At 44.1% G+C, this 22,696-nt stretch overlaps 1 protein-coding gene across 3 annotated transcripts in view; it reads right to left on the minus strand.

Moving 5' to 3' along the window:
* dop1b (DOP1 leucine zipper like protein B) overlaps positions 1-22,696 on the minus strand; it is a 120,683-nt gene that overhangs the window by 37,348 nt on the left and 60,639 nt on the right. For 2 of the 3 annotated variants that reach the window (XM_052013783.1, XM_052013784.1), the window contains exons 17-20: positions 18,225-18,325; positions 16,406-16,596; positions 9,901-11,518; positions 1,759-1,870 (exon numbers count right to left, since the gene is read on the minus strand). In XM_052013783.1, the coding sequence (XP_051869743.1) occupies positions 1,759-1,870; positions 9,901-11,518; positions 16,406-16,596; positions 18,225-18,325 (2,022 nt within the window). The remainder of the gene's footprint in view (positions 1-1,758; positions 1,871-9,900; positions 11,519-16,405; positions 16,597-18,224; positions 18,326-22,696) is intronic. The other variant, XM_052013785.1, reaches the window with a different exon arrangement.

The raw sequence follows: 22,696 nt of genomic DNA on the forward strand, positions 1-22,696 counted from the left end.
AGATTTTCTAAGACTCATGATCCTCAGGGGAAAAAATTCCATTTGCTAGAGTTTTGTCCACCCACTTAAACCGTCGACCTCCCTTCACACCCTCCTCACATTCTCTTCATAACTTGCTTTCCCACTGACCTCTGTGTTATCTGCAAATTTAGCACCATACCTTCTGTGCCTTCATTCAAATCATTTATATTGATTGGAAAAGGCTGAGGACCTGAAAAAGACCTCTTTTTCCTGTTAGTATGCCAGACAATCTTCTATCCATGCCAATATATTACCTCCTACACCATGGTCTTTTATTTTCTGCAATACTATTTGATGTGGTACCTTGTCTCCAGGAAATCCAAATATAGCATGTCCACAGGTCATGTTATTCCACTCCCCCCCCCCCCCCCCCCCAAGGAACACCAATAAACAGCTAAGCATGATTTGACTTTCACAAAACCACGTTGACTTTGCCCGATTCCACTGAGTTACCATAAGTAGGCCATATGCCTCTCAAGTCATTTACCACTCGGTAAGATCATAGCTGGTTTGATCTTGGCCTCAACTTCACTTTCCTCACCTGTTCCCCATAACTTAAAAAATGTATTCATTGACAGACTCCCAACCTCGAGGTAGAGAATTCCCTACGGAAGGAAGTCCTTCTCATCTTTATCATAAGTGGCTACCAGTTATTCTGAAGCTATGTCCCCTAATACTCAATTCCCCAACAAGAGAAGAGATCCTCTAAACTGTCACCATGTCAAGCCCTCTAAGAAGTTTATATTTTTGAAGATCACCTCTCATTCTTCTAAACTCCAATGAGAGTGGACCAAACTTGTCTCATAATGCAATTCCTGCACCCCAGCAATCAATCCAGTGAACCGTCTCCAACACACAACCTCTGGATCTTTCCCTTCCCCTCCAACTTCACTTCCCAAAACAAGGAGTGATCCCTAACCTTGGGTTAATCGTAGAGAGCTGCACGTCATACTCAAAGGATTAACCTGAACATCAATGTTCAGATCAAAAATACAGCCAACTCCTTAACTTCGACTTATATAATGCATTTTTGGCCAGTTTCTATAAGCAAAGTATCACCCACTGTGTGGATGAGAGCACAGGGACCTTGGGGGGGGGGGTGGCGGCGGGGGATGAGCAAACATCATAGCACTGTGACACCAGGGTCTAACCAGTTGGGGAAGGGGGATTAGTAAAAAGGAAATGCAAAGTGAAATAAAACAGAACAAGCTGAAAATACCCAGCAGGTCAGGCAGCATCTGTGGATAGAGAAACATTTCAAGTTGGACCCTTCATTAGAAGTGGGAAAACAAGAAAACATGTTGGTTTTTAATGAGAGGCCAGGGTTTCAAAGATGATCCTAATGTTTACCGAGCCGTTTGGTTAATAATGGGCTTAGAGAGAAAGAAAACAAGTAACAGGAGGTACTAAAACAGTAAAACTCAACCCAAGCTGTCACTGAAACATGAAACCAGAAGCAGAATGCTGGAAGTGGTCAGCAGTCTATCACAGATGTTCCCTTTGCCCTGCCAATTCCTCCCCCGCTCATTAGACTAGTTGAGGCATGGCAGAATCCATTTCCTCTTCCCTGTGCCCCAGGTGAAGTGAATCACTGTACATCTATCAGTGCACGCAACTGTCTTTCTTCACTCTTCCAACTCATTCAGCTCTTCCCAACCTATAACAGCCAGCTGCGGGCACTAGTGTAGGCACACCCAACATTAATTGGTGGAGGTTCCTTGATTAACAGCAAAGTACCTTTCTTGCCTGTGCAGAGGTATCCAAAAGGCAGTAGTGAGAAATGGTAGTGAGTCCTTCCAAAAGGGTGAGTGGGTAGTCTGGTGGAATATTCTCTTTTTTTGAAGATGTGCTGAAGAATAAAAATAAAAATAAATCAGAAAAGTTAATTGAATGCATTTTGCATGACCACAGAAATGTCTAGTGGTGTTTAACATCAACAAAGCACACATAATAGCAGAATACCCATCCAGCCTATTCTTCCACTCAATAATATCATGGCCAACTTACTATCTCAACACAATTCTCCTACCTTATTCCCATATCGTTTGATTTCCCTAATATCCAGAAATCTAACAATCTCAGTTTCAAATTCGCTGACTAAGGCTTTATGGCTGCAAGTCGTACTCAAAGGGTTAACCTGGACATCAATGTTCAGATCAAAAATACAGCCAACTCCTTAACTTCTACTTATATAATGCATTTTTGGCCAGTTTCTATAAGCAAGGTACCACCCACTCTCCTCTGTGTGGATGAGACCTATGATAGAGTATTCCAAATTTCTCCTTATTTCTGTTCTAAATGACCTAGCCCTTATTTTGAGACTGTGATCCATTAGTTCAGACACTTCAGCCAGGGGAAATATTTTCCCAACATCTACCCTACCAAGCTCTTTTGTTTAAAATATATGCTTAAACATTGTGTTGTCAGACCAGAACTGGTTTTGTAGCCCACCCACATGTTGTTGGCTGTAGCCAGCAGGACCGAATAGAATTACGAGCAATTAGCCCTACTCATGGATATAGTTCCCAATTTGGGTAAACAAACAGGTGACACTGGATCTGTCACTATTCTCCATTGTTACGCTCCATAAATATCCTGTGGTGGGAGCCCAGAATTCCACTAATTCCCCCAGCGTTCCACTGAGCAAATCACCACTCAAGTCCTACGCCAGATCAGACCCATCAAAGGATCATTAATTTGAACAGGTGTTCTTTGCCTGTGGGCTAGGAAACAATTTTTAATTATTCACTCAAATCTCCAAATGCCAGGAGGTATTTAAAAACCTGTCAATCTACTTCACATCTTTGATACAAAGCAAATCTCCACACCCATCCTTTCCATCAATCAGGAACATCCCAGAGGTAGCGAATAGGATTATTCTGCCAAGTCACCATCAATTCCTGGGTATAGAGGGCCAGTGCAATCAGTCCTCTGCAAACCACCATGGGCAGTGAGTGAGCATTGAACTGGGTCCAGGAAGATCCAGCCCCGTTTATATAGACCAGAGTTTGAAGCAAACATACATCGAAGTAGCTCCATGCTAAAAAGTATTTTACATACAGAGAGTTTACAATATTGCCTGATTTAAGCTGATGACTACTCATTTCAAGTTCATAAAATGCCCAGGACAGCTCAAGTTAACACAAGTTTCAAATTGTTGGGTTTTTAAACCAAATACAACTGAGGAAAATATTCAAGGATTTAACTAAATTGTTTATTTTACACCAATAAAACTGTTGGCAAAATAGTTAATAATGTCAACCATACATTTTGCTTTAAAAGCATGGCTATTAAAAAAGTGGATATTGTTCATTGACCAATCACAAGCATTTATAGACTCTAGATTATGCTAATCAGTGATCTGATTGGACAATTGAGGAGGTAAAGAAGGTGCCGAGGTCGAGAGGGTTGAGAGCTTCAAGTTCCTGGGAGTGAACATCACCAACAGCCTGTCCTGGTCAAATCATGAAGATGCCACGGCCATGAAAGCTCACCAGCGCCTCTACTTCCTCAGAAGGCTAAAGAAATTCCGTTTGTCCCCTTTGACTCCAACTTTTACCGATGCACCATAGAAAGCATCCTATCTGGATGTATCACGGCTTGGTACGGCAACTGCTCTGCCCAGGACCACAAGAAGCTGCAGAGAGCTGTGGAGCCCAGCGCATCACAGACACCAGCCTCCCTTCCTTGGACTTTGTCTTTACCTCTCGTTGTCTCTTCTTCCATCAGGCAGAAGATACAGGAGCCTGAGGGCATGTACCACCAGACTTAAGGACAGCTTCTACCCCACTGTGATAAGACTATTGAACGGTTCCCTTATACAATGAGATGGACTATGACCTCACGATCTACCTTGTTGTGACCTTGCACCTTATTGCACTGCACTTTCTCTGTAGCTGTGACACTTTACTCTGTACTGTTACTGTTTAACCTGTACTACACCAATGCACTTTGTACTAACTCAATGTAACTGCACTGTGTAATGAATTGACCTGTGTTACGGACTCAGTGAAAGTCCCTTTAAGATAGAGTGTGTGTGTGTATGTGTGTGTGGGGCGTGCTTACGTCAATAGAAGATAAAGGACGTAATGACGTTGTTGAAGAAGTCAGAAGAAGGAGAGAGAGAGAGAGAAGGGAGAGAGACAGCAGCCTGCTTGTTTTCTCTATTGATGGATGAGAAACTATAACTGTGTCTGCCACTGAAATCCATGTATGGAAGTTGGAAGTAATCCGGTGGAGTTCACTTTGTTGCTGACCTGTAGAAGGAAACAGGTATTTGTGTGTGGACGACCACGATTCGGATGCTTTTCGGGGTGAGGAAGTCACTACCGAGTAAACACTGGAGTGTCGTTTGGGTTCCATCATGGAACATTTGGATTTCGTATTTACTCTCTCTATGTTTCCCTACATCTACATCTTATCTTCTGACAACGGTGGTTGTTGAAGAAGCCCTTGCTCATGTTTCACCTTATGGCTTGCGGAACTGAACTTTAAGAACCATTCCGGAACTGGGAGTTTTGGACTTTGTCACACACACACACGACGAGTTTAGTTTTGGGGTTAACGTTCGAGGTTTAACATTTTTGAATTCTAACATACTAGCATTTTTACTTTTATTTTACGTATTATCATAAGTAGTGATTAATAAAATAGTTTTTAACACTAAATCATGCTCAGTGTGTTTCTTTTGTTGCTGGTTCGTGACACCTGTACGATCGGTTTGTAAGACAAGCTTTTCACTGTACCTCAGTACAAGTGATAATAAACCAATACCAAGAAAACTGAATAAGAAAATCATGACAACAATGGACAATTATAAAAGCACTGATATGATTCTTATCAATTTAGTTGCAATTTACGTATAGAAACCAAAGTCATTGAGCAAAATTCAATTAAGTGCAATAGAAGTGCCTAATGTTGATCAAGATAATAACCTCCAAACTGAACCAATACAAGTAATGAAAAATTTAAGCTCTAATCTTGCTCGATGAAATATCAACCCATGAAGAAACTGTTGCTTCTTAGCACTATGGAACCCAAAATCTGACCCAAGACAGACAAAGTCAAACAGTGAACGAATTCTTTAGGCTTGTCATCTCACTTTGGCATCCAATTATCTCGCCCAAACTTCAAACATCCAGCCATATCTGTCAGCCTCAGGCTGGATGGTGTATACATTGGGGTCTCAAAGTGCCCCACTGGCCAAGCCCAGCACCCCATTCTGGTCAAAATAACTTGCCCACCATCACTTCACGAACAGTACTGCTATGGTTAGGTTGGACATGGAAAACACCCCAGGCATTCAGGCTCAGGTCCAAGTCCAATTTGATTCCCAAGCAGCCCTCAAACTCAAACTGCTAGTCTTCCACAATGCAACTTCAAGTTGGGAGTTCAAAGGATTCAAAAGATCAGAAGGTCGCAGTTTGACTATTGTTATCCAAATCCACAATTTTCTAAGAAAAAAGTCCAATAAAGTAAAAGACTACACTCTTAAAACAAAAACATTTACTGCCTGGGTGCACATGTAGCTAGCACATGTGTGGATTGCTCTCCACATGAGTGAGAACATGATTTGCAACCAGAAAAATATAACAAGACTACAGATGTGATTTGCCATTGAACTTAACCCTTGCTGTACACGTTACTACATCTACAACGGTGGATTAAGTCTGCATTACCTTACTACTTCTCACCTTGTGCTCAATGTAATCATAGAACCAAACAGCATAAAAATGGGCCCTTTCAACCCACCTCATCCATGCTGACCGCAATGCCTATCCACACTAATCCCATTTGCCCACATTTGGTCCCTGTCGCTCTGCATCTTTCCCATCAGAGTACCTGCCCAAATGCCTTTTAAGTTGTACCTTCCTCTACTACCTCCTCTGCCGGCTTGTTCCAGATAACCACCACCCTCTGTGGGAAAACTTACCCCTCAGATCTTCTTGAAGTTTCTCCCCTCTCACCTTAAACCTCTACCCTCTAGTTTCAGACTCCCCTGCCCAGAGAAAAAAAGACCAACTATCTATGCACCTCACTTTTATAAACCTCTACAAGGTCATCCCTCAGCCTCCTACATTCCAGAGAGAATAAACCCAGCTTATCCAGTCTCTCCTTAAGACTACAGCCTTCTATTCAAGGCAACATTGTGGTGAACCTCTTCTGCACTCCCTCTATTGCAACCACATCCTTCCTGTAGTGAGATGACCAGAACTGTGCACAACGTTCCAAATGTTGTCAAACCAATGTTTTGTACAAATGCAACATGATGTCCCAACACTTGTACACAATGCTTCAGTCCATCAAAGCAAAATGCTTTCTTCACTACCTAGCCACCTGCCTTTCACTTTCCAGGAACTATGGACTTGCACCCCAAGGTCTCTCTGTATAGCAATATTCCCAAGTCCCCTGCCGTTTTCTCCATATGTCCTAGCGGAATTTGACCTCCCAAAGTGCATCACCTCATATTTGTCTGGATTAAATTCCATCTGGCACTGCTCCAGCCAACTCTCCAGCTGATTCATGTCTCACTGTATCCTTAGACAACTTTCTTCACTGTCTGTAACCACAATTTGTATCATCTGCAAACTTGCTAATGAGATCACCTACATTCTTATCCAGGTATATTATGTACATAAGCTCCAGCACTGATCCTTGATGTACACCACTTGTTACACTCCAGTTAGAGAAACACCCATCCACCACTACCCTCTGCCTCCCATCAGGTAAGATCTTTATTAGTCACATGTACATCGGAACACACAGTGAAATGCGTCTTTTTGCGTTACTAAAAATGTGCTGGGGGCAGCCTATAAGTGTCGCCACTCTTCCGGTGCCGACATAGCATGCCCACAACTCCTAACTTGCATGTCTTTGGAATGTGGGAGGAAACCCGAGCACTCAGAGGAAACCCACGCAGTCACAGGGAGAACATACAAACTCCTTACAGACAGTGGCAGGAATTGAACCCAGGTCACTGACGCCGTAATAGCATGACGCTAACCGCTACACTACCGTGCCGCCCCAAGTCAACTTAGGATCCAGTTTGCCAACACACCTATGATCTTTTGTGCCTCAACCTCTGGACCAGCCTACTATGCTAGACGTCGTCTAAAACCTTATGGAAGTCCATGTGAACCATGTCTACCACTCTGCCTCTTTGATATTCACTGTCCAAGATTCAAAATGCTTATTGCTAAACTCAATACTTTCAAGCACATTCAAGACTTAAACTTCTAACCAGTCCCCTTTGCCCTTCCACTTTACAAGAGAAACCTCCTCTTCCACAGATGCTGCTCAACCCAGAGTTCCTCCAGCAGATTGTTTGTTGCTCCTGATTCCAGCATCTGGAATCACCCAGAGGGTACTAGTGGACAGGACTTAAGTTTAGTACTCTGGAATGGGTACACTCAATGTCATTGTACCCTCATCAACTTTCTTAGCTCCCACTTCAGAAAAACCTGAGTTAGATCTGTGAAACATGATCTCTCCTGCACAAAACCATGCTGACTCCTCTTAATTAATGCCTGCCTTTCCAAGTAAACAGAAATCCTGTCCCTCAGAATCTTCTCCAACATCTTCAACAAGGATAACACAAGGATTAAGGATGTTTTGTAAACTCAGACTAGACGCTGCCAGTTTTCCTTAATTTACGAGTGTCCCATGCACAAATTTTCAGTAGAACACCACCAACTCTGGGACATGTCAGCGATTTACCTGTCTATCATTATAGCAAATAGTGCACCACTCTCCATCCACACCCATTGTACCAAGATACCCACAATGTTTCTTGCTCAACCTTATTGATTTACAAAGTTTTGCATAACAAAACATTTTCCAGGAACACATCCTTTCTGTAACTTTAGGAAATGCTTGAACCCCCCACCGCTTTCAGCTATCTTGTTTTATTTCCCAGTAGGCATCTGCAAACCACGGATTGATCATATTAAATCAAGATCACATGATGCAATACAATGTTTACCAAAAGCACTGTCCAGCAGAGATCACACTGCATACAATACCATGTGTAATAACCAAAAACAAACACATCTGACATAGTTTCTCGAAATAATTTTCCCCCCCACAGGTGACCTGTATACAATAGGAATTCACCTTAAAGGCCAGTGGTATTTTATTGTCAGAAGGCATTTCTTTATTTATTCAAACATCTCGTGCAGTGTGATTGATAAGGAGGCATTCCCCCAACAGTTCCCTCAGTTGTTCTCACCATAAGACTGCACCTCGTCTCTGCTGCAGAGCTAATCTTCGGGACTAATGGGAATCTGTTCAACCAAGGTCACCTCTATTCCAGAACCAAGTGCAGTCCAACCTTAGTCATTGAGTAGAAGTACACAGATGACACTTTGGCTGCACACATTTGGAGGACAAGCTTGAAGTCACTGTCGACTTATTTGATGATGCATGAAAGAGAATGCGCCTTGTACCCAAAGCAAAAGGTCCTCTAACAACCCATCCCTGTTGTACAATTACCTATAATAATAAACAGTCCATTGTGACCCCCTGAGAAACATGGAGCCCATCCTACATCTTTAGAGCCAATTCTCAATGAAGGTCAACATTGTCATAGTGTACAGAAACAGGCCCTTTGGACTAAGGTGCCAATCTAATGATAGAGACATATGAATGATAGAGAAATAGAGGGCTATGTGGGAGGGAAGGGTTAGATAGAGCAGGATAAAATGTCAGCACAACATTGTGGGCCAAAGGGCCTGTACTGTGCTGTAATGTTCTATGTTCTAAGCTAATCCCATTTGCCTGCTTTTGGCCCATATTCCTCTAAACTTTTCCTATCCATGTACCTGTCCAAGTGTCTTTTAAATGTTCTTAATGTACCTGCCTCAACCACCTCCTTCAGTGGCTAGAGTCAGAGTTATACAGCTTGTAAACAGGCTCTTCGGCCCAACTGGTCCATGCTGACGAAGATGCCCCATTTAAGCTCATTCCAATATTCTGAGATTCGCCATCACCTTTAGTGCGCCAGCACAGCCTTTGACCAACTAATCAAGAGTGTTTAAAGGTAAAGATATCAACCCCAGTACAAAGCTCTTGGCCTCCTGCAGTACCGACCCCTGCCCTCCTATCTGCTTCTGAGACTGCTTACCATAGGAGAGCATTGGTGATAAACCAGCAGCACCATCTCCATAAAACCCTCGGAATACACAAACCAGCAGCCCTATCGCTGAAACCAGAATTACATTGTCAGCTCCAATGGGCAAGTCTGCCTTCAGACTCCCGAAACAGACACTTCACGCCAAGCCCTCTCAGGTATGCTCTTGAAGCCTCCTTGAAACTTAACAAGCCCAGTGACTCACGGCCCACAACTGCTCAAGACACAGAAGGAACACTCGGGATGGCATGAAGAACCTTTCGGTTCATTCACTGGAAATGCACAAAAGCTGAGCGCAAGTGGCAGGAGTGGCCCTCTTCCCAAACTGTCCACCTAGCCGTATCGCCAACTACCTGCTGCCTCACCTCTGACCAAGTCCACAGCTCCCACAGTGGCCTCTATCACCTTGGAAACAAACCATCCCCGACCCCTAGAGACCAGCTAACAAGACAACGGTAGGAAGGGCACCACAGCTAATTGCTTGTGAAAATGGAGATGCACATTACAATTGTGACAGTTGCAATTAGCATTCTCATCTCTAACCAAACGTTACCCAATGTAGTGGTATCATTACAGTGGTATTAACACCACTGGTGGTATTAACGTAGTACAACAACCCCAGGTGATATCCAAGCAAAGTAATTATCGCTACTTAAATGCAACAGCAGAGGATGAATGTACCATAATTCTACCTCAGAAAGGCTTTTGACCCTGATATGTTAAATATATACAAAAAGAAGTTACTTCTCTACCTTGCTGTGCTCTTTTTATCTTCCGTTTTGTACTGTCGAACAAGGTCATCCAGGTTTCTGCAGACCTGGGCAACAAATGGTGCAACGATCAATCCCAAGGATTTGCCAAGGTAAGGTAGGGAGAGTGTGACCAGGCTCACCCATGGTGGGTGAATGCTATAACCGTACTGTGGCTGTAAGGCCCTGACAACAGCGGACACAAACATCCCCTGGGCAGTGATTGGCTGGGACTGCACATAGCCCATAGCAGTAATGGACGTCTGGAAACTCATGACCTTGTGCCACTCCTTCGAGAGGTCAGAGGAGCCCTCGTGATCATCTGCCGTCTGACCGAGGTGGTGCTCCAGCACAATGAGCACTTGAAGCAACTTGAGGAGCTCAATCTGAAGAGGGTGCTCGCTCCAGATCTGGTCCTGGCCAAAGTTGACAAGATTTTCCTCTGACAGGCCTTCCTCAATGAGTTCGTCGCTGGATTCCACAAAGCTGAGTGTGTAGCTCTTCTCGCTGAGGTACATGGAGGCAGAGAGCGAGAGCAACACATACTCCTGAACCTTGCACTTGGTTAACCAGCTGCGGATGACGTCAAGGCTTTTACCGTCAGGGGATTTGGCATTAGCGATCAGCTGCGTCACAATCCGAATCAGGACTTGCACGCTGTTCACTTGGACATCCCGGTTTCCCAACAAATCCTTGTGGCTCAGTCTCATCTGGCAGGGATAATAGGATCTTAAGAAATTCAGACAAAGGTAAGTCAGCAACTCCATCAGCGAGGATTGGCGATGGTTCGCAGGCAAAGCTGGAGTTGGAAGCTTCCCATAAAAGCTCAGGCCCATGAGAGATTCCTGATGGCGGGCCAGGAGATTATGAATAAGATTCAGCTGGCTGGTGGAATTCATATCCAGTAATGTGGAAGAGAGTGCCTCGATGAACTCCTTGGGAGTAGTTTTTAACACAGCTTCCAGAACAGAAAAAGCGTACAACACCCGTTTGGAATCATACGGCTGGATGTACAACAAGATGTGCTTAAACAAAGCTTCCACCAAGGCGTGCTTCTCCCTCTGACGTTTCAAAAGCTTTTCTCGAGTGATCAGTTGCATTTCCAGATCTATTTCTTCCTCATCACTGGACAGTGACTGTGACATTTGAGTTCTCTCCGAGTCAGTGTGGACCAGCATCAATCGGTTTTTTAGTTGTGGGTCACTGTGCACCATCTTATCCATGGCAACTCTGTCATGAAGTGGAAGTCCTTCGTCATCAGTGGCGCTCATGGTATCTTGGTGTTCTGGAGATGGTGGCGAAGCAGAAGAGGTAACTCCTGAAGAGAGCGCTCCCGAGCTGGTGTCAATAGATTCCGTGTGCTCGCTGCTGTCCTTGCTTTCTTCCAGATGGATGCTTTGAGGTAGCTCGTGGACAGCGTGATTGGTGGTTTTTCTCAGACTTTGCTTATGGGCTGGTCTTTCAGGTTCTCCTTCCACTTCAGCCCAAAGGGCGTCCCTGTCCACCGATGAAATGTGGGCAAATTTAAAGCTCTCCTCAGAGCTAGTTTCCACCACTTCTAGTTGTGTGCTGAATGCTTTTGGATAAGCAGACACCCTGTTGTACAACAAGCGGAGATCTTCTGGAAACACAATCACAAAACAATTAATACTCCAGCAGTCTGCTCCAGTCGTCCCACTCACCTAATCTCATCTCTTCAGACAGCCCAACGAGGAACATGGGATGATCCAAGATTTAATTGTGACTGAGCTTGGTTTCTGTTAACAATGTGAATGGTAACAATTGGCCTGAATGATCCTGGGTTAAGTTCTGGCCTGATTTGGGATGGGGAAAAGACACTAATGGGCTGCTGCTAATGGCTGTTCCATATCTTGATCTAGGAAGATTACGTATTGGGACACAAGATAAGGCTCTACCAGGAATTATGTATTTCAGGACAGCTCAGTGGCACAACTAATAGAGCTGCTTCCTCACAACTCCAGAGATGCGGGTTTGATCCTGACCTCTACTGCTGTCTACGTGGAGTTTGCACGTTCTCCCTGTGACCGTGTAGGTTTCCCCCAGGTGCTCTGGTTTCCTTCCACATCCAAAAAACAAAGTGGCCACTGTAAATTGCCCCAGGTATGTAGGTGACTGGTAGAATCTGGGGGGGGGGGGCGCAGGGGGGCGACAAAGGGGGAAATCGATGGGAACATATGGTAGGGTCAGTGTAAATGAGTGGTTGGCATAGACTCAAATGGGCCAAAGAACTTTTTCTTGTGCTGTCTCTCTCCACTATTCCATGTTTGAACAACTCATCGAGTTTTGTTTGATATGATGGAGATGAGGGATATTGGATAAGACACAAAAGTGCTCCTGAAATCCATCTCCCAGGAAGAATCAGAACTGCAAGACAAAGAAAAAGGAGCAAATTTCTGCTATGTTTACAGTGGTCTCTGTTATTGGTCAAGTTCATCCTTCATCTAAAGCAAGGCCCAGAAAACTTGATTATGGGGACTAAATGTATGGGAGGGAAAAATAAAACAAGAAGGACCAACAATACAAACAAAACTGAATAGTAATTATGAAATGGTTCAAAATGTCCCTTCACTTATCATACAGTTACTGTACAGATCTAATAGAAATGAAAATTGTTGTATATCTGTAAAATCAGAGCATAATTCCAGATTTTTTTTTTAATAAGTACACACCATCTACCATTACCAAAATCCCATTGCTAAAAATTACAGCAGATCTTGATGGTTAGTTTCAGGATGACCTCTGTAACTTACAATTGGCAGCAACAAGAAACTTCAGAATAAAACATTTCTGGAAATGCTCAACAGGTCAGGCAGCATCTCGAGACGAGAAACAGAGTTAATATTTCGGGTCAAAGACCCTCCATCAGACCTTCAAGTCTTCAACCCAAAACATTAACAATGTTTCTTGTTTCACAGAAGCTGTCCAACCTGCTGAGTGTTTCCAGCATTTTCTATTTTTATTTCAGGTTTCCAGCATCTGCCAATTTTTTGATCTTCAAACTTTATGATTGAAAATACGAGTACATTATCTGTAGTACACAATTGCTGGAAAGAAGCGCATTTAAAGATGTGCAAGGATAAATCCATAGCCTTGTAAATTACACACATTGAAACACAGATATTGTCAATTCAGCTCGAGTCTTCAACAATCTTTATGTTCCATGAGCCTCCTCCTATTCCTTGCAATCTTTCTCCTAAGAACCTATTTTCCTCATGGAGTTGACTGTGGTTTAGTCAGTAGGCTCAGAGTCAGAAGGTTTGTGGTTCACATCACACTCACCAGACTAGAGACTAAAAAGTTAGGCTGCCTCTCCACTGAGGGAATGTTGTGCTGCCGGGGATGTGGTGTTTTAGATGAACCGAGGCTTCATCTGATCTCAGGTGTATATAATGGCACTGTTTCTAAGTTAATCCTGGTGTCCTGCCCAATGTGTCTAAAAACAAATTATCTGGTCAGTGTCCTGTCACTTTCTGTGGGAGCTTACCATGCACAAACCAGCTGGCACGTTTCCCATCCCTCAGCAGTGACTGTACCTTAAAATTATAGTTGTAAAGTGATTTTTTATATACACTGAAAGATGTGAAAGGCACTAAATAAATGAACATCTTTTGTTTACTTTCACTTCCCTAATGCATCAAAGCAATACAGATCTTCCCCAGGTTACCAAAGCCCAACTTATGAACCGCCCATATATATATATAAAGGAACATTTGAGAGACTGACAGGAGAGGTTTGCCAGCTGCAGCTTGGCTGCAGGCGTCTTCTGTTGGGTGGGAACTCAGTTCACAGTCGCATTTCCAACTTGGGAACCGTCCGGGTTACAAACAATTCACAGGAACAGAACCCTGCCGTAACCTGGGGACGACTGTACCAGGAAATGCACACCTATGCTATCTGCCTTAATTTATTGGTTTGTTATTGTCACACGTACAGTGAAAAACTTTGTTTTGCATGCCATCCATATAGATCATTTCTTCACATCAGAACATTGAGGTAGAGCCAGGGAAAAGCAACAACAGAATGCAGAATATAGTGTTACAGTTACAGAGAAAGTGCAGTGCAGGTAGACAATAAGGTGCAAGGCCATGACAAGATTGTGAGATCATGTGCATCTTATCATACTAGGGAACCGTTCAATAGTCTTATAACGGCGAGATAGAAGCTGTCCTTGAGCCTGGTGGTACATGCTTTCAGTCTTTTGTATCTTCTGCCCGATGGGTGGGGAGGGGGGTGCGGGGTGGGGGGTGGAGGTGGAGGTGGTGGAGAAGAGAGAATATCCTGGGTGGGTGGGGTCTTTGATTATGCTGGCTGCTTTACTGAGACAGCGAGAAGTGTAGACGAGTCCATGGAGGGGAGGCTAGTTTCCTTGATGTGCTGAGCTGTGTTCACAACTCTCTGCAGTTTCTTGCAGTCACGAGCAGAGCAGCTGCCATACCAAGCCGTGATGCATCCAGTTAAGATGCTTTCTGTGGTGCATCAATAAAAACTGGTGAGGATCAAAGAGGACATGCCAAGTTTCTTTAGCCTACTGAGGAAGTAGAGGTGCCGGTGAGCTTTCTTGGCCGTGCATCTATGTGGTTGGACCGGGACAAGCTATTCCTTGGAACTTGAAGCTCTCAACCCTCTCGACCTCTGCACTGTTGATATAAACAGGAGTGTGTGCACCGCCCTCCTTCCTGAAGTCAATGACCAGCTCTTTTGTTGTTGTATATTCCCTGGACTTTTTGCACTTCCATAAATGCATTACCTCAACTCTCCAGATTAAATTCCATCTCCCATTTTACTGCCCAACTAATCAGACCATCTTTACCTTTGAACAGTAAAAGGCTTCTCTTCTCACTGTCAACCATGTGGCCAATTTTTGTGTCATCTGCAAACTTCTTAATATGCTTTTCAATTCAAGTCTAGATCATTAATATTTATTACAAATAACAGGGAATCAAGTTTTGAGACCTATGGAACCCCACTGATATCAACCTTCCAATTTGCACTCTCCTGTGGACTTTGACATTTTTGACCAGCCTACCATACAAGACAACTCTCGCTGTCTCGGTAAAGCAGCCAATGTAATCAAAGACCCCATCCACCCAGGATATTCTCTCTTCTCCACCTTCCCGCGCCCCCCCCCAACACCCACCCATCGGGCAGAAGATACAAAAGCCTGAAAGCATGCACCACCAGGTTCAAGGGCAGCTTCTATCTCGCTGTTATAAGACTATTGAACAGTCCCCTAGTATGATAAGGTGCACACGATCTCACAATCTACCTTGGTTATGGCCTTGCACCTTATTGTCATAATCTTAGCTGAAATCAATTAGCTACATTATATGCTGTCTCCTCCTTATTGTGCCTCAAAAATTCAACTAACTTTATCACATTGAACTCTTCCTTAATCCATGCCGAATGCCCCCAATTGGAGCCTTTATAAAGGTTTAAGTCCATCTTATCATAGAAGAGGTCAGTTCAATAGTCTGATAAACGGCAAGCTAGAAGCTGTCCTTGAGCCTGGTGGTACATGTGATCCAAATTCTAATTACACTTTGTGTAAAGAAGTTCCTCCTAAATTGCCTTATGAATTTATTAGTCACTATCTTATATTCATGGATTCTGGTTTTGCAGTCACATGGGGACATTTATATCCACACTAAATCTTAAAGGCACTTTTTAAGGTAGGCTTTTGGAGTACAAGTACATAATTCCCTGAAAGTGGCTTCACAGGTGGACAGGGTGGTGAAGGCAGCACTTGGCATGTTGGCCTTCATTCAGGGTTTTGAGTACAGGAGTTGGGACGTTACGTTGCAGTTGTACAAGATGTCGGTGAGGCTGCACCTGGAGTATTGTGTACAGTTTTGGTCACCCTGTTATAGGAAGGATGTCATTAAGCTGGAAAGAGTGCAAAGAAGATTTATGAGAATGTTGCCAGGACTCAAGGGCCCGAGTTATAAGGAGAGGTTGGGAAGGTGAGGACTTTATTCCTTGGAGCGCAAGGGGTGAACTCACAGAGGTGTACAAAATCACAAGGGGCATCGAAATGGTGAATACGCTCAATCTCTTCCCCCCCCCCGAGGGTAAGGGAACCAAGAACTAGTGGGCCTGGGTTTAAGCTGAGAGGGTAAAGATTTAAAAAGGGACCTGAGGAGCAACATCTTCACCCAGAGTGGTCCACATATGGAACGAGCTGCCAGAGGAAGTGGTCGAGGAAGGTACGATAACAACATTTAAAAAGACATTTGGACAGGTACATGAATGGGAAAGTTTAGAGGGATATGGGCTAAACGCAGGTAATTGGGATTAGTTTAGATGGGCATGTTGGTCAGCATGGACGAGTTGGGCCGAAGGGCCTGTTCCCACTCTATGACTCTGGTCAATTAAGCCCTGATGGGGAAAAGGCAGTGTAATTAGCTGGTAATTCTCTACACATAGCCGACTGATTGGGTACAGTGTGGGAAAGGAAGCTTTCAACCATCCGTGTGGTCATTAATATTACCTCCCATAACTTTCTTTTTCAGGCACTGGATGGAGTTGCGCTGGGTCTTTGGGTGGAGAAGCAGAAGGAAGATTGGTTCTAGGATTCGAGAGACATCGTTCAAGCTCAGTGCTCGGACGAGCCAACCTTGTGCAGCTGCTCCAATCGCTCCATCTGAACAGTTGAGACTGTCCAACACCACAAACAGGCACCTGAGCAAGGGAATTAAACAGACAATGTTAAATTCCAATAGTAACAGAAAATGCTGCACACCACCAAGCAAGTCAGGCAACATCAGTGGAAAGAGAAATGGAGTAAGTGTTTCAGGTTGGAGACCCTTCCTCAGAACTGGGAGAGAGAGAGAGACACACACACACACACACAGTGATACAGCACAGAAGCAGGCCCTTTGGCCCAACTGGTCCATACTGACCAAGGTGCCCCAAGCTATTCCCTTTCCCAGATGAAAACAGTAAGTTTCAGGGATGGAGTGACAGAATAGGGCAGGCACAGTAGTGTAGCGGTTAGCGTAACACTATTACAACGCCAGTGACCCGGGTTCAATTCCCGCTGCTGTCTGTAAGGAGTTTGTACATTCTCCTCGTGTCTGCGTGGGTTTCGTCCGGGTGCTCTGGTTTCCACCCACATTCCAAAGACGTACGGGTTAGGAAGTTGTGGGCATGCTATGTTGGCGCAGGAAGCGTGGCGACACTTGCGGGCTGCCCCCAGAACACTCTACGTAAAAGATGTATTTCACTGTGTGTTTCAATGTACATGCAACTAATAAAGATATATCTTATCTTATAAAAAGAATATGTCTGATCGGGCAAGGCCAGGGTTGCCATGGGGGTAATCTGTAAATGAGGTGATCAAGTTGATGGGGAATTAGGGAGAGAGAACACAATCCTTTGTTCATAAAGGCTCCAAGGCAAGAACACAGACTGTAAACATCCTGAAATGCCAAGCTGTGAGAATGGAGAGAGAAAACTGGAGCCAATATCACAGCTTGATAATAACTTATTTTCCTTTACTCCCAGTTCTGACAAAGAGTCTTCAACCCAAAGCATTAACTCCACAGATGTTGCCTGACCTGCTGAGTGTTTCCAGCATTTTCAGATTTCAGAACCCAAGTTGCTTGGATGACATTGTACCAAAGAGGTCCAGGACATGCCTGTGTGCTCGGCATAGACCACAGCCCAAAATCTAGCATTACGGTATTTTTCCTACCACTGCCTCTCTTGAAGGTGCCACCTCAATCTGGAACAGACGTCCAGTGTGAAAGGATTTCAGGACTTGGCCAGCTTGGGGCAGGCATGGTAGTGTAGTGGTTAGCGTAATGCTATTACAGCGCCAGCAACCCGGGTTCAATTCCGGCCATTGTCTGTAAGGAGTTTATACATTCTCCCAGTGTCTGCGTGGGTTTCCTCCAGGTACTCTGGTTTCCTCCCACATTCCAAAGACATACAGGTTAGGAAGTTGTGGGCATGCTATGTTGGCGCCAGAAGCGTGGCGACACTTGCAGGCTGCCCCCAGAACACTCTACGCAAAAGATGCATTTCACTGTGTGTTTCAATGTACATGTGACTAATAAAGATACCTTATCTTACTCTCCGATATTTCTCATGGCAGAGGAAGCTATTTGACTCATTGAATCTATGCTAGTTTGCAATCTCATTCCCCCATCCATTTCCCTGTAATCTAACCTCTCTCCACATGCCAATCAACTCCACCCTGATTGCCCTACCACCCACCCACAACAGAAGCGATTTCAAAAGGCTGCAGGCAAACCTAGAAGAACAAGGCAGTCTGGTAAATTTTCCTTTTGAGTCTACAACATTACCTGTCAAAGGAACGAGTGCAGAAAGATGTTCTGTTCCCTTGAATGTCCCGGGTAAAATGCCACAATACCGAAAACCTGAAGAGTGTTTCCAATCGAATTCCCTGGGAGACAAAAACCAGTGAATAATCAGTGATGGATACATTATCCTAGTTCAACAACAGCAGCTTTCATCTTGCATTTTGACTCAAAAGCCAACTCAGAGCCACCAATAATTTTATAAAAGTGGCCACACTTGGAGTACAGTGTACAGTTTTGGTCACCTTGTTACAGGAAAGACGAATTAAACTGGAAAGAGGGCAGAGAAAATTTACGAGGATGTTGCCTGTACTCAAAGGACTGAGTTATAGGGAGAGGCTGGGTCGTTATTCCTTGCAACATAGGTGTTACTTACCAGCAGCAATAGAAACGCAACGAGCAAGGTTTCAATGTTAAAACCTATTTATTAATAACTACTTGTAATAAAAAACTTTAGATATCAGACATTGACCGAAATAAAACAAAGTGCGTGTGGCTAGTTCCCAAACCGCCAAGTCTAGGAATAGGTCTCAAAGTTTTACAATGGCAAACCAGTTCAGTTCAGCAAATAACGAAGCAAAACAATGAGCAAAGGCTTCTGAAAACCACGCTAGAATGTAGAGAGAAGGAGCTTACGAATTTCACAAGTTCCACATTGGAACCAATACGACGCCACAATCGCCGAAGATCTCCGTTGCTTTGTTCCGAAATATCTGCCACACCGAGGGCACTGGATACGTGGCCGCCCACAAATATACCTGATTCCTGGTACAGGTTAACGACAAAGTGGATGCCACAGATTGCTCCAAAAATCCATGTATGGATTGCAAAGTGACAGTCACACAACTAATGGGCTTCACCCATAGACACAGAGGCTGGCAGTCAGTGCTACCAACTCTCACGTCTCTCCTCCTGAGAGAGCGAGCACCCCAGCAGTCCGTGCCGCAGCCCGCCAAACCAACACCACCGTTCAGGTGCCTTAAAGGGACACTCACCAAGTAGCAACCTGGGGCTCATAACATAGGAGACTGAGGGCTAACCTTATAGGGGTGTATAAAATCATGAGGGGTATAGATAGGGTGAATGCCCAAAGTCTTTTTCCCAGGGAAGGGGAACTAAAAACTAGAGGGCATAGGTTTAAGATGAGAGGTGAAAGATTTAAAAAGAACTTCTTCACACAGAAGATGGTGCATCTATGGAACGATCTGACAGAGGAAGTGGTTGAGACAGGTATAATAACAACATTATAGAACGTAGAACAGTACAGCACAGAACAGGCCCTTCAGCCCACAATGTTGTGCCAACATAGCTATTCCCTCCTACCTACAGGATGCCCATATCCCTCTATTTTCCTCTCATTCATGTGCCCATCCAAGCCCTTCTTAAAAGCCCCCAATGAACTTGCCTCCGCCACCCTATCAGGCAACACATTCCAGGCATCCACCACTCTCTCAGTAAAAAAAGGTACCCCTCACGTCTGTTCTGAACCTACCCCCTCTCACCTTAAATGCATGCCCTCTGATATTGGATTGCTCAATAATGGGGAAAAGATATTGCTTGTCCACCCTATCTATGCCCCTCATAATTTTATACACTTCCAACAGATACCCCTCAGCCTCTGCCGCTCCAGAGAAAAGAGCCCAAGTTTGTTCACTCTCTCCTGATAGCACATGCCCTCTAATCCAGGCAGCATCCTGGTAAACCTCCTCTGCACCCTCTCTAAAGCCTCGACACCTTTTCTATAGTGAGGTGACCAGAATTGCACGCAATACTCTAAATGCGGCCTAACCAGAGTTCTATAGAGATGCATCATAACTTCTTGACTGTTATACTCAATACCTCGATTAATAAATGCAAGCATTCCATAAGCCTTCTTAACCACCCTGTCTACCTGTGTAGCCACTTTCAATGAGACATGGACTTGCACCCCAAGGTCCCTCTGCTATTCGATGCTGTTAAGGGTTGTGCACCTTGGTAGGACTGATGTCAAGAGGCAGTACACTCTTAAGGGCAACACCTCACATTTATCCTGGTTAAAAACATTAAAAAGACATTTGGAATAAGTATATGGATAACAGGGGTTTAGAGGGATATGGGACCAACGCAAATGAGACCAGCATGGTCACCATGGACAAATCGGGCTGAAGGGCCTGTCTCCATGCTGTATTACTTCATGATTCTATGAAACATTTGACTTGGAGTTCGACAGAATTCAGTGGAAGTACTGATCGCAGTATTGGAAGTAAATGCAACAAATAATTGCCTGGACAATTATGCCAATCTAAAATGGGGGGGCAAAGCAGCATGGTACTTTCCTCCTCTCCTGCACTCTTTTACTCAATAGAGCTTCATCCAGCTCAAGACTGGGGCCACGAAGGTGCCACACATCCAGTTATCAAAGTAATGGAAGGTTGAGAGAAAGAAAGGAGAGAGAGAATTTTGGGGTGGGTCACTGCTGTAACGCAAGAAGCACAGCAAACAATTTGCAGACAAAGCTCTCAGAAATAGTCGACCTGGCTTTTGATTGCTTGGTCTCATCCTCAAGACAATGCAATGGGATCTCCCGTGCTCAACTGAGAGTGCAGTTTAAAAAAATCTCATCCAAGGTACGACACCCGCGACAGTTGAGAACGTCCTGTCTCCCCATTCTACACTGGGGTGGCAGCAAGATTTACAAACCCAAAAGTGGGCCTTGAACCCAGAACTTGTTTCTCAGCCATGCATGCTACCATCTGAGCTACAGGTGCCACATTGGCTTACAGACTAGGTTGAATTTCTGATGTTTCAGGGTCAAGTCTTAACTAAAGACCAACGTTAATCAAACCGATTTTCCTGCATCAGGATCGAAGAAAGCTGATGGGCAGCATTGTGCAAAATGATGAGCAACTAAAAGTAATACAATTAAGTATCAAACAGCAGAGACATTATATGAAACAGATCCTCCTCCACGGAAGTGGGTATTGGGGTCGACCATGGCAAAGGGATGTTATAAAATGGAGCACTATGGGCCGAGTGAGAGGCATTGTGGGACTTGACCACATTCCCGTGGTTACTGCAGCTCAGCCAGGCTCATCCCTCCATTCCCTGCAGATTCATGTGTCTAACAGTCTTAAACGCCACCATCATATACACTTCCACCACTACCCTTGGCAATGCATTCCAGGCACTAACCACTCTCTATGTGTAAAAAAAAGTTGCCCTGCACATCTCCTTTAAACTTTGCCCCTCATCTTAAATACATGTCCTCTAGTATTTGATATTACTACCCTGGGAAAAAGATTTTGACTACCTACCCTATCTATGCTTCTCGTAATTTTATAAACTTCTATCAGGTCTCCCTGCAGCCTCCGACACTCCAGAGAAAACAACCCAAGTTTGTCCAACCTCTCCTTATACTACATGCCCTCTAATCCAAGCAGCATCCTGGTAAACCTCTTCCGCACCCTCTCCAAAGCCTCCACATCCTTCCTGTAATGGGGCGACCAGAACAGCACATAATACTACAATTGTGTCCTAACCAAAGTTTTATACAGGAGCAACTTCATTCCAAATGACAATGTATGGCAGTCAAAGGGTGAAAATATCTATTAGCGAATAATATCAGTGTGTTCGGTCTTAACAGACAATTGAAGTTCACGACAGACTGGGATGGTTAATGGTGTGCAAAGTTCTTTGAGAATGTTAAGAAAGTATAAGCAAAGGAGGTTGATAACAACTTAATTGAAGAAATGAATCTCCAGGCTTGATTAATCATGGGATTCTGGATCAGGAGTTACTTTGAGAGGCCATTGATAAGAATTAAGACTCTGAAATAACACACAACTACAGGCTGTAATGAGACTGGCATGAGATAAAAGACAATCCCCAACTGTGACATTCTCTCAGTTTCACTAAGGTATGGCAATGAACACACAACTGCAGTTACCATCTAGTCACAGTGAGAAAAGAAATATTGGATCCACTTTTAAGACAATTCTAAATCACACCCAGGACTTCAACAGCAGGCAGAAAAGCTGGTCTTTATTATGTAATAATGATAACCAGAGGACTACATTAAGGCAGAGAAATACCAAGTCCTCAGACCCAAGTGGGAAATGAGGTCCTTCAATGAAAGGTCAAGAGCAATCAATGCCAAGCTCCTCTGTACCCAACTGGCTTCATATCAATAACTAAGTTGCTATGCATGGGTTTAAGAGGCAAATGGAAGGTGTGACAACAAATAGTCCAGCTGCGATGGGACAAAGATGAGAGAAATGGGTCATGCCTGAACTAGACTGAGAGAGTGGAAAAATCCCATTGATAAGGAATAGAAGGGAAGTGGGTCCTGGAAGTAGGATTCAACCCTTTACTGAGCACTGGTACAGATGTGAACTGGGACCACACAAGGGCCAAGGACCAATACTCACAAGGAGAGACCCAGAGTCTGGGTCCCAGAATACTGGGCGCCCCAAGTCTGA

Source organism: Pristis pectinata, chromosome 4 (assembly GCF_009764475.1).
Source record: "Pristis pectinata isolate sPriPec2 chromosome 4, sPriPec2.1.pri, whole genome shotgun sequence".
Classification (NCBI taxonomy): Eukaryota; Metazoa; Chordata; class Chondrichthyes; order Rhinopristiformes; family Pristidae; genus Pristis; species Pristis pectinata.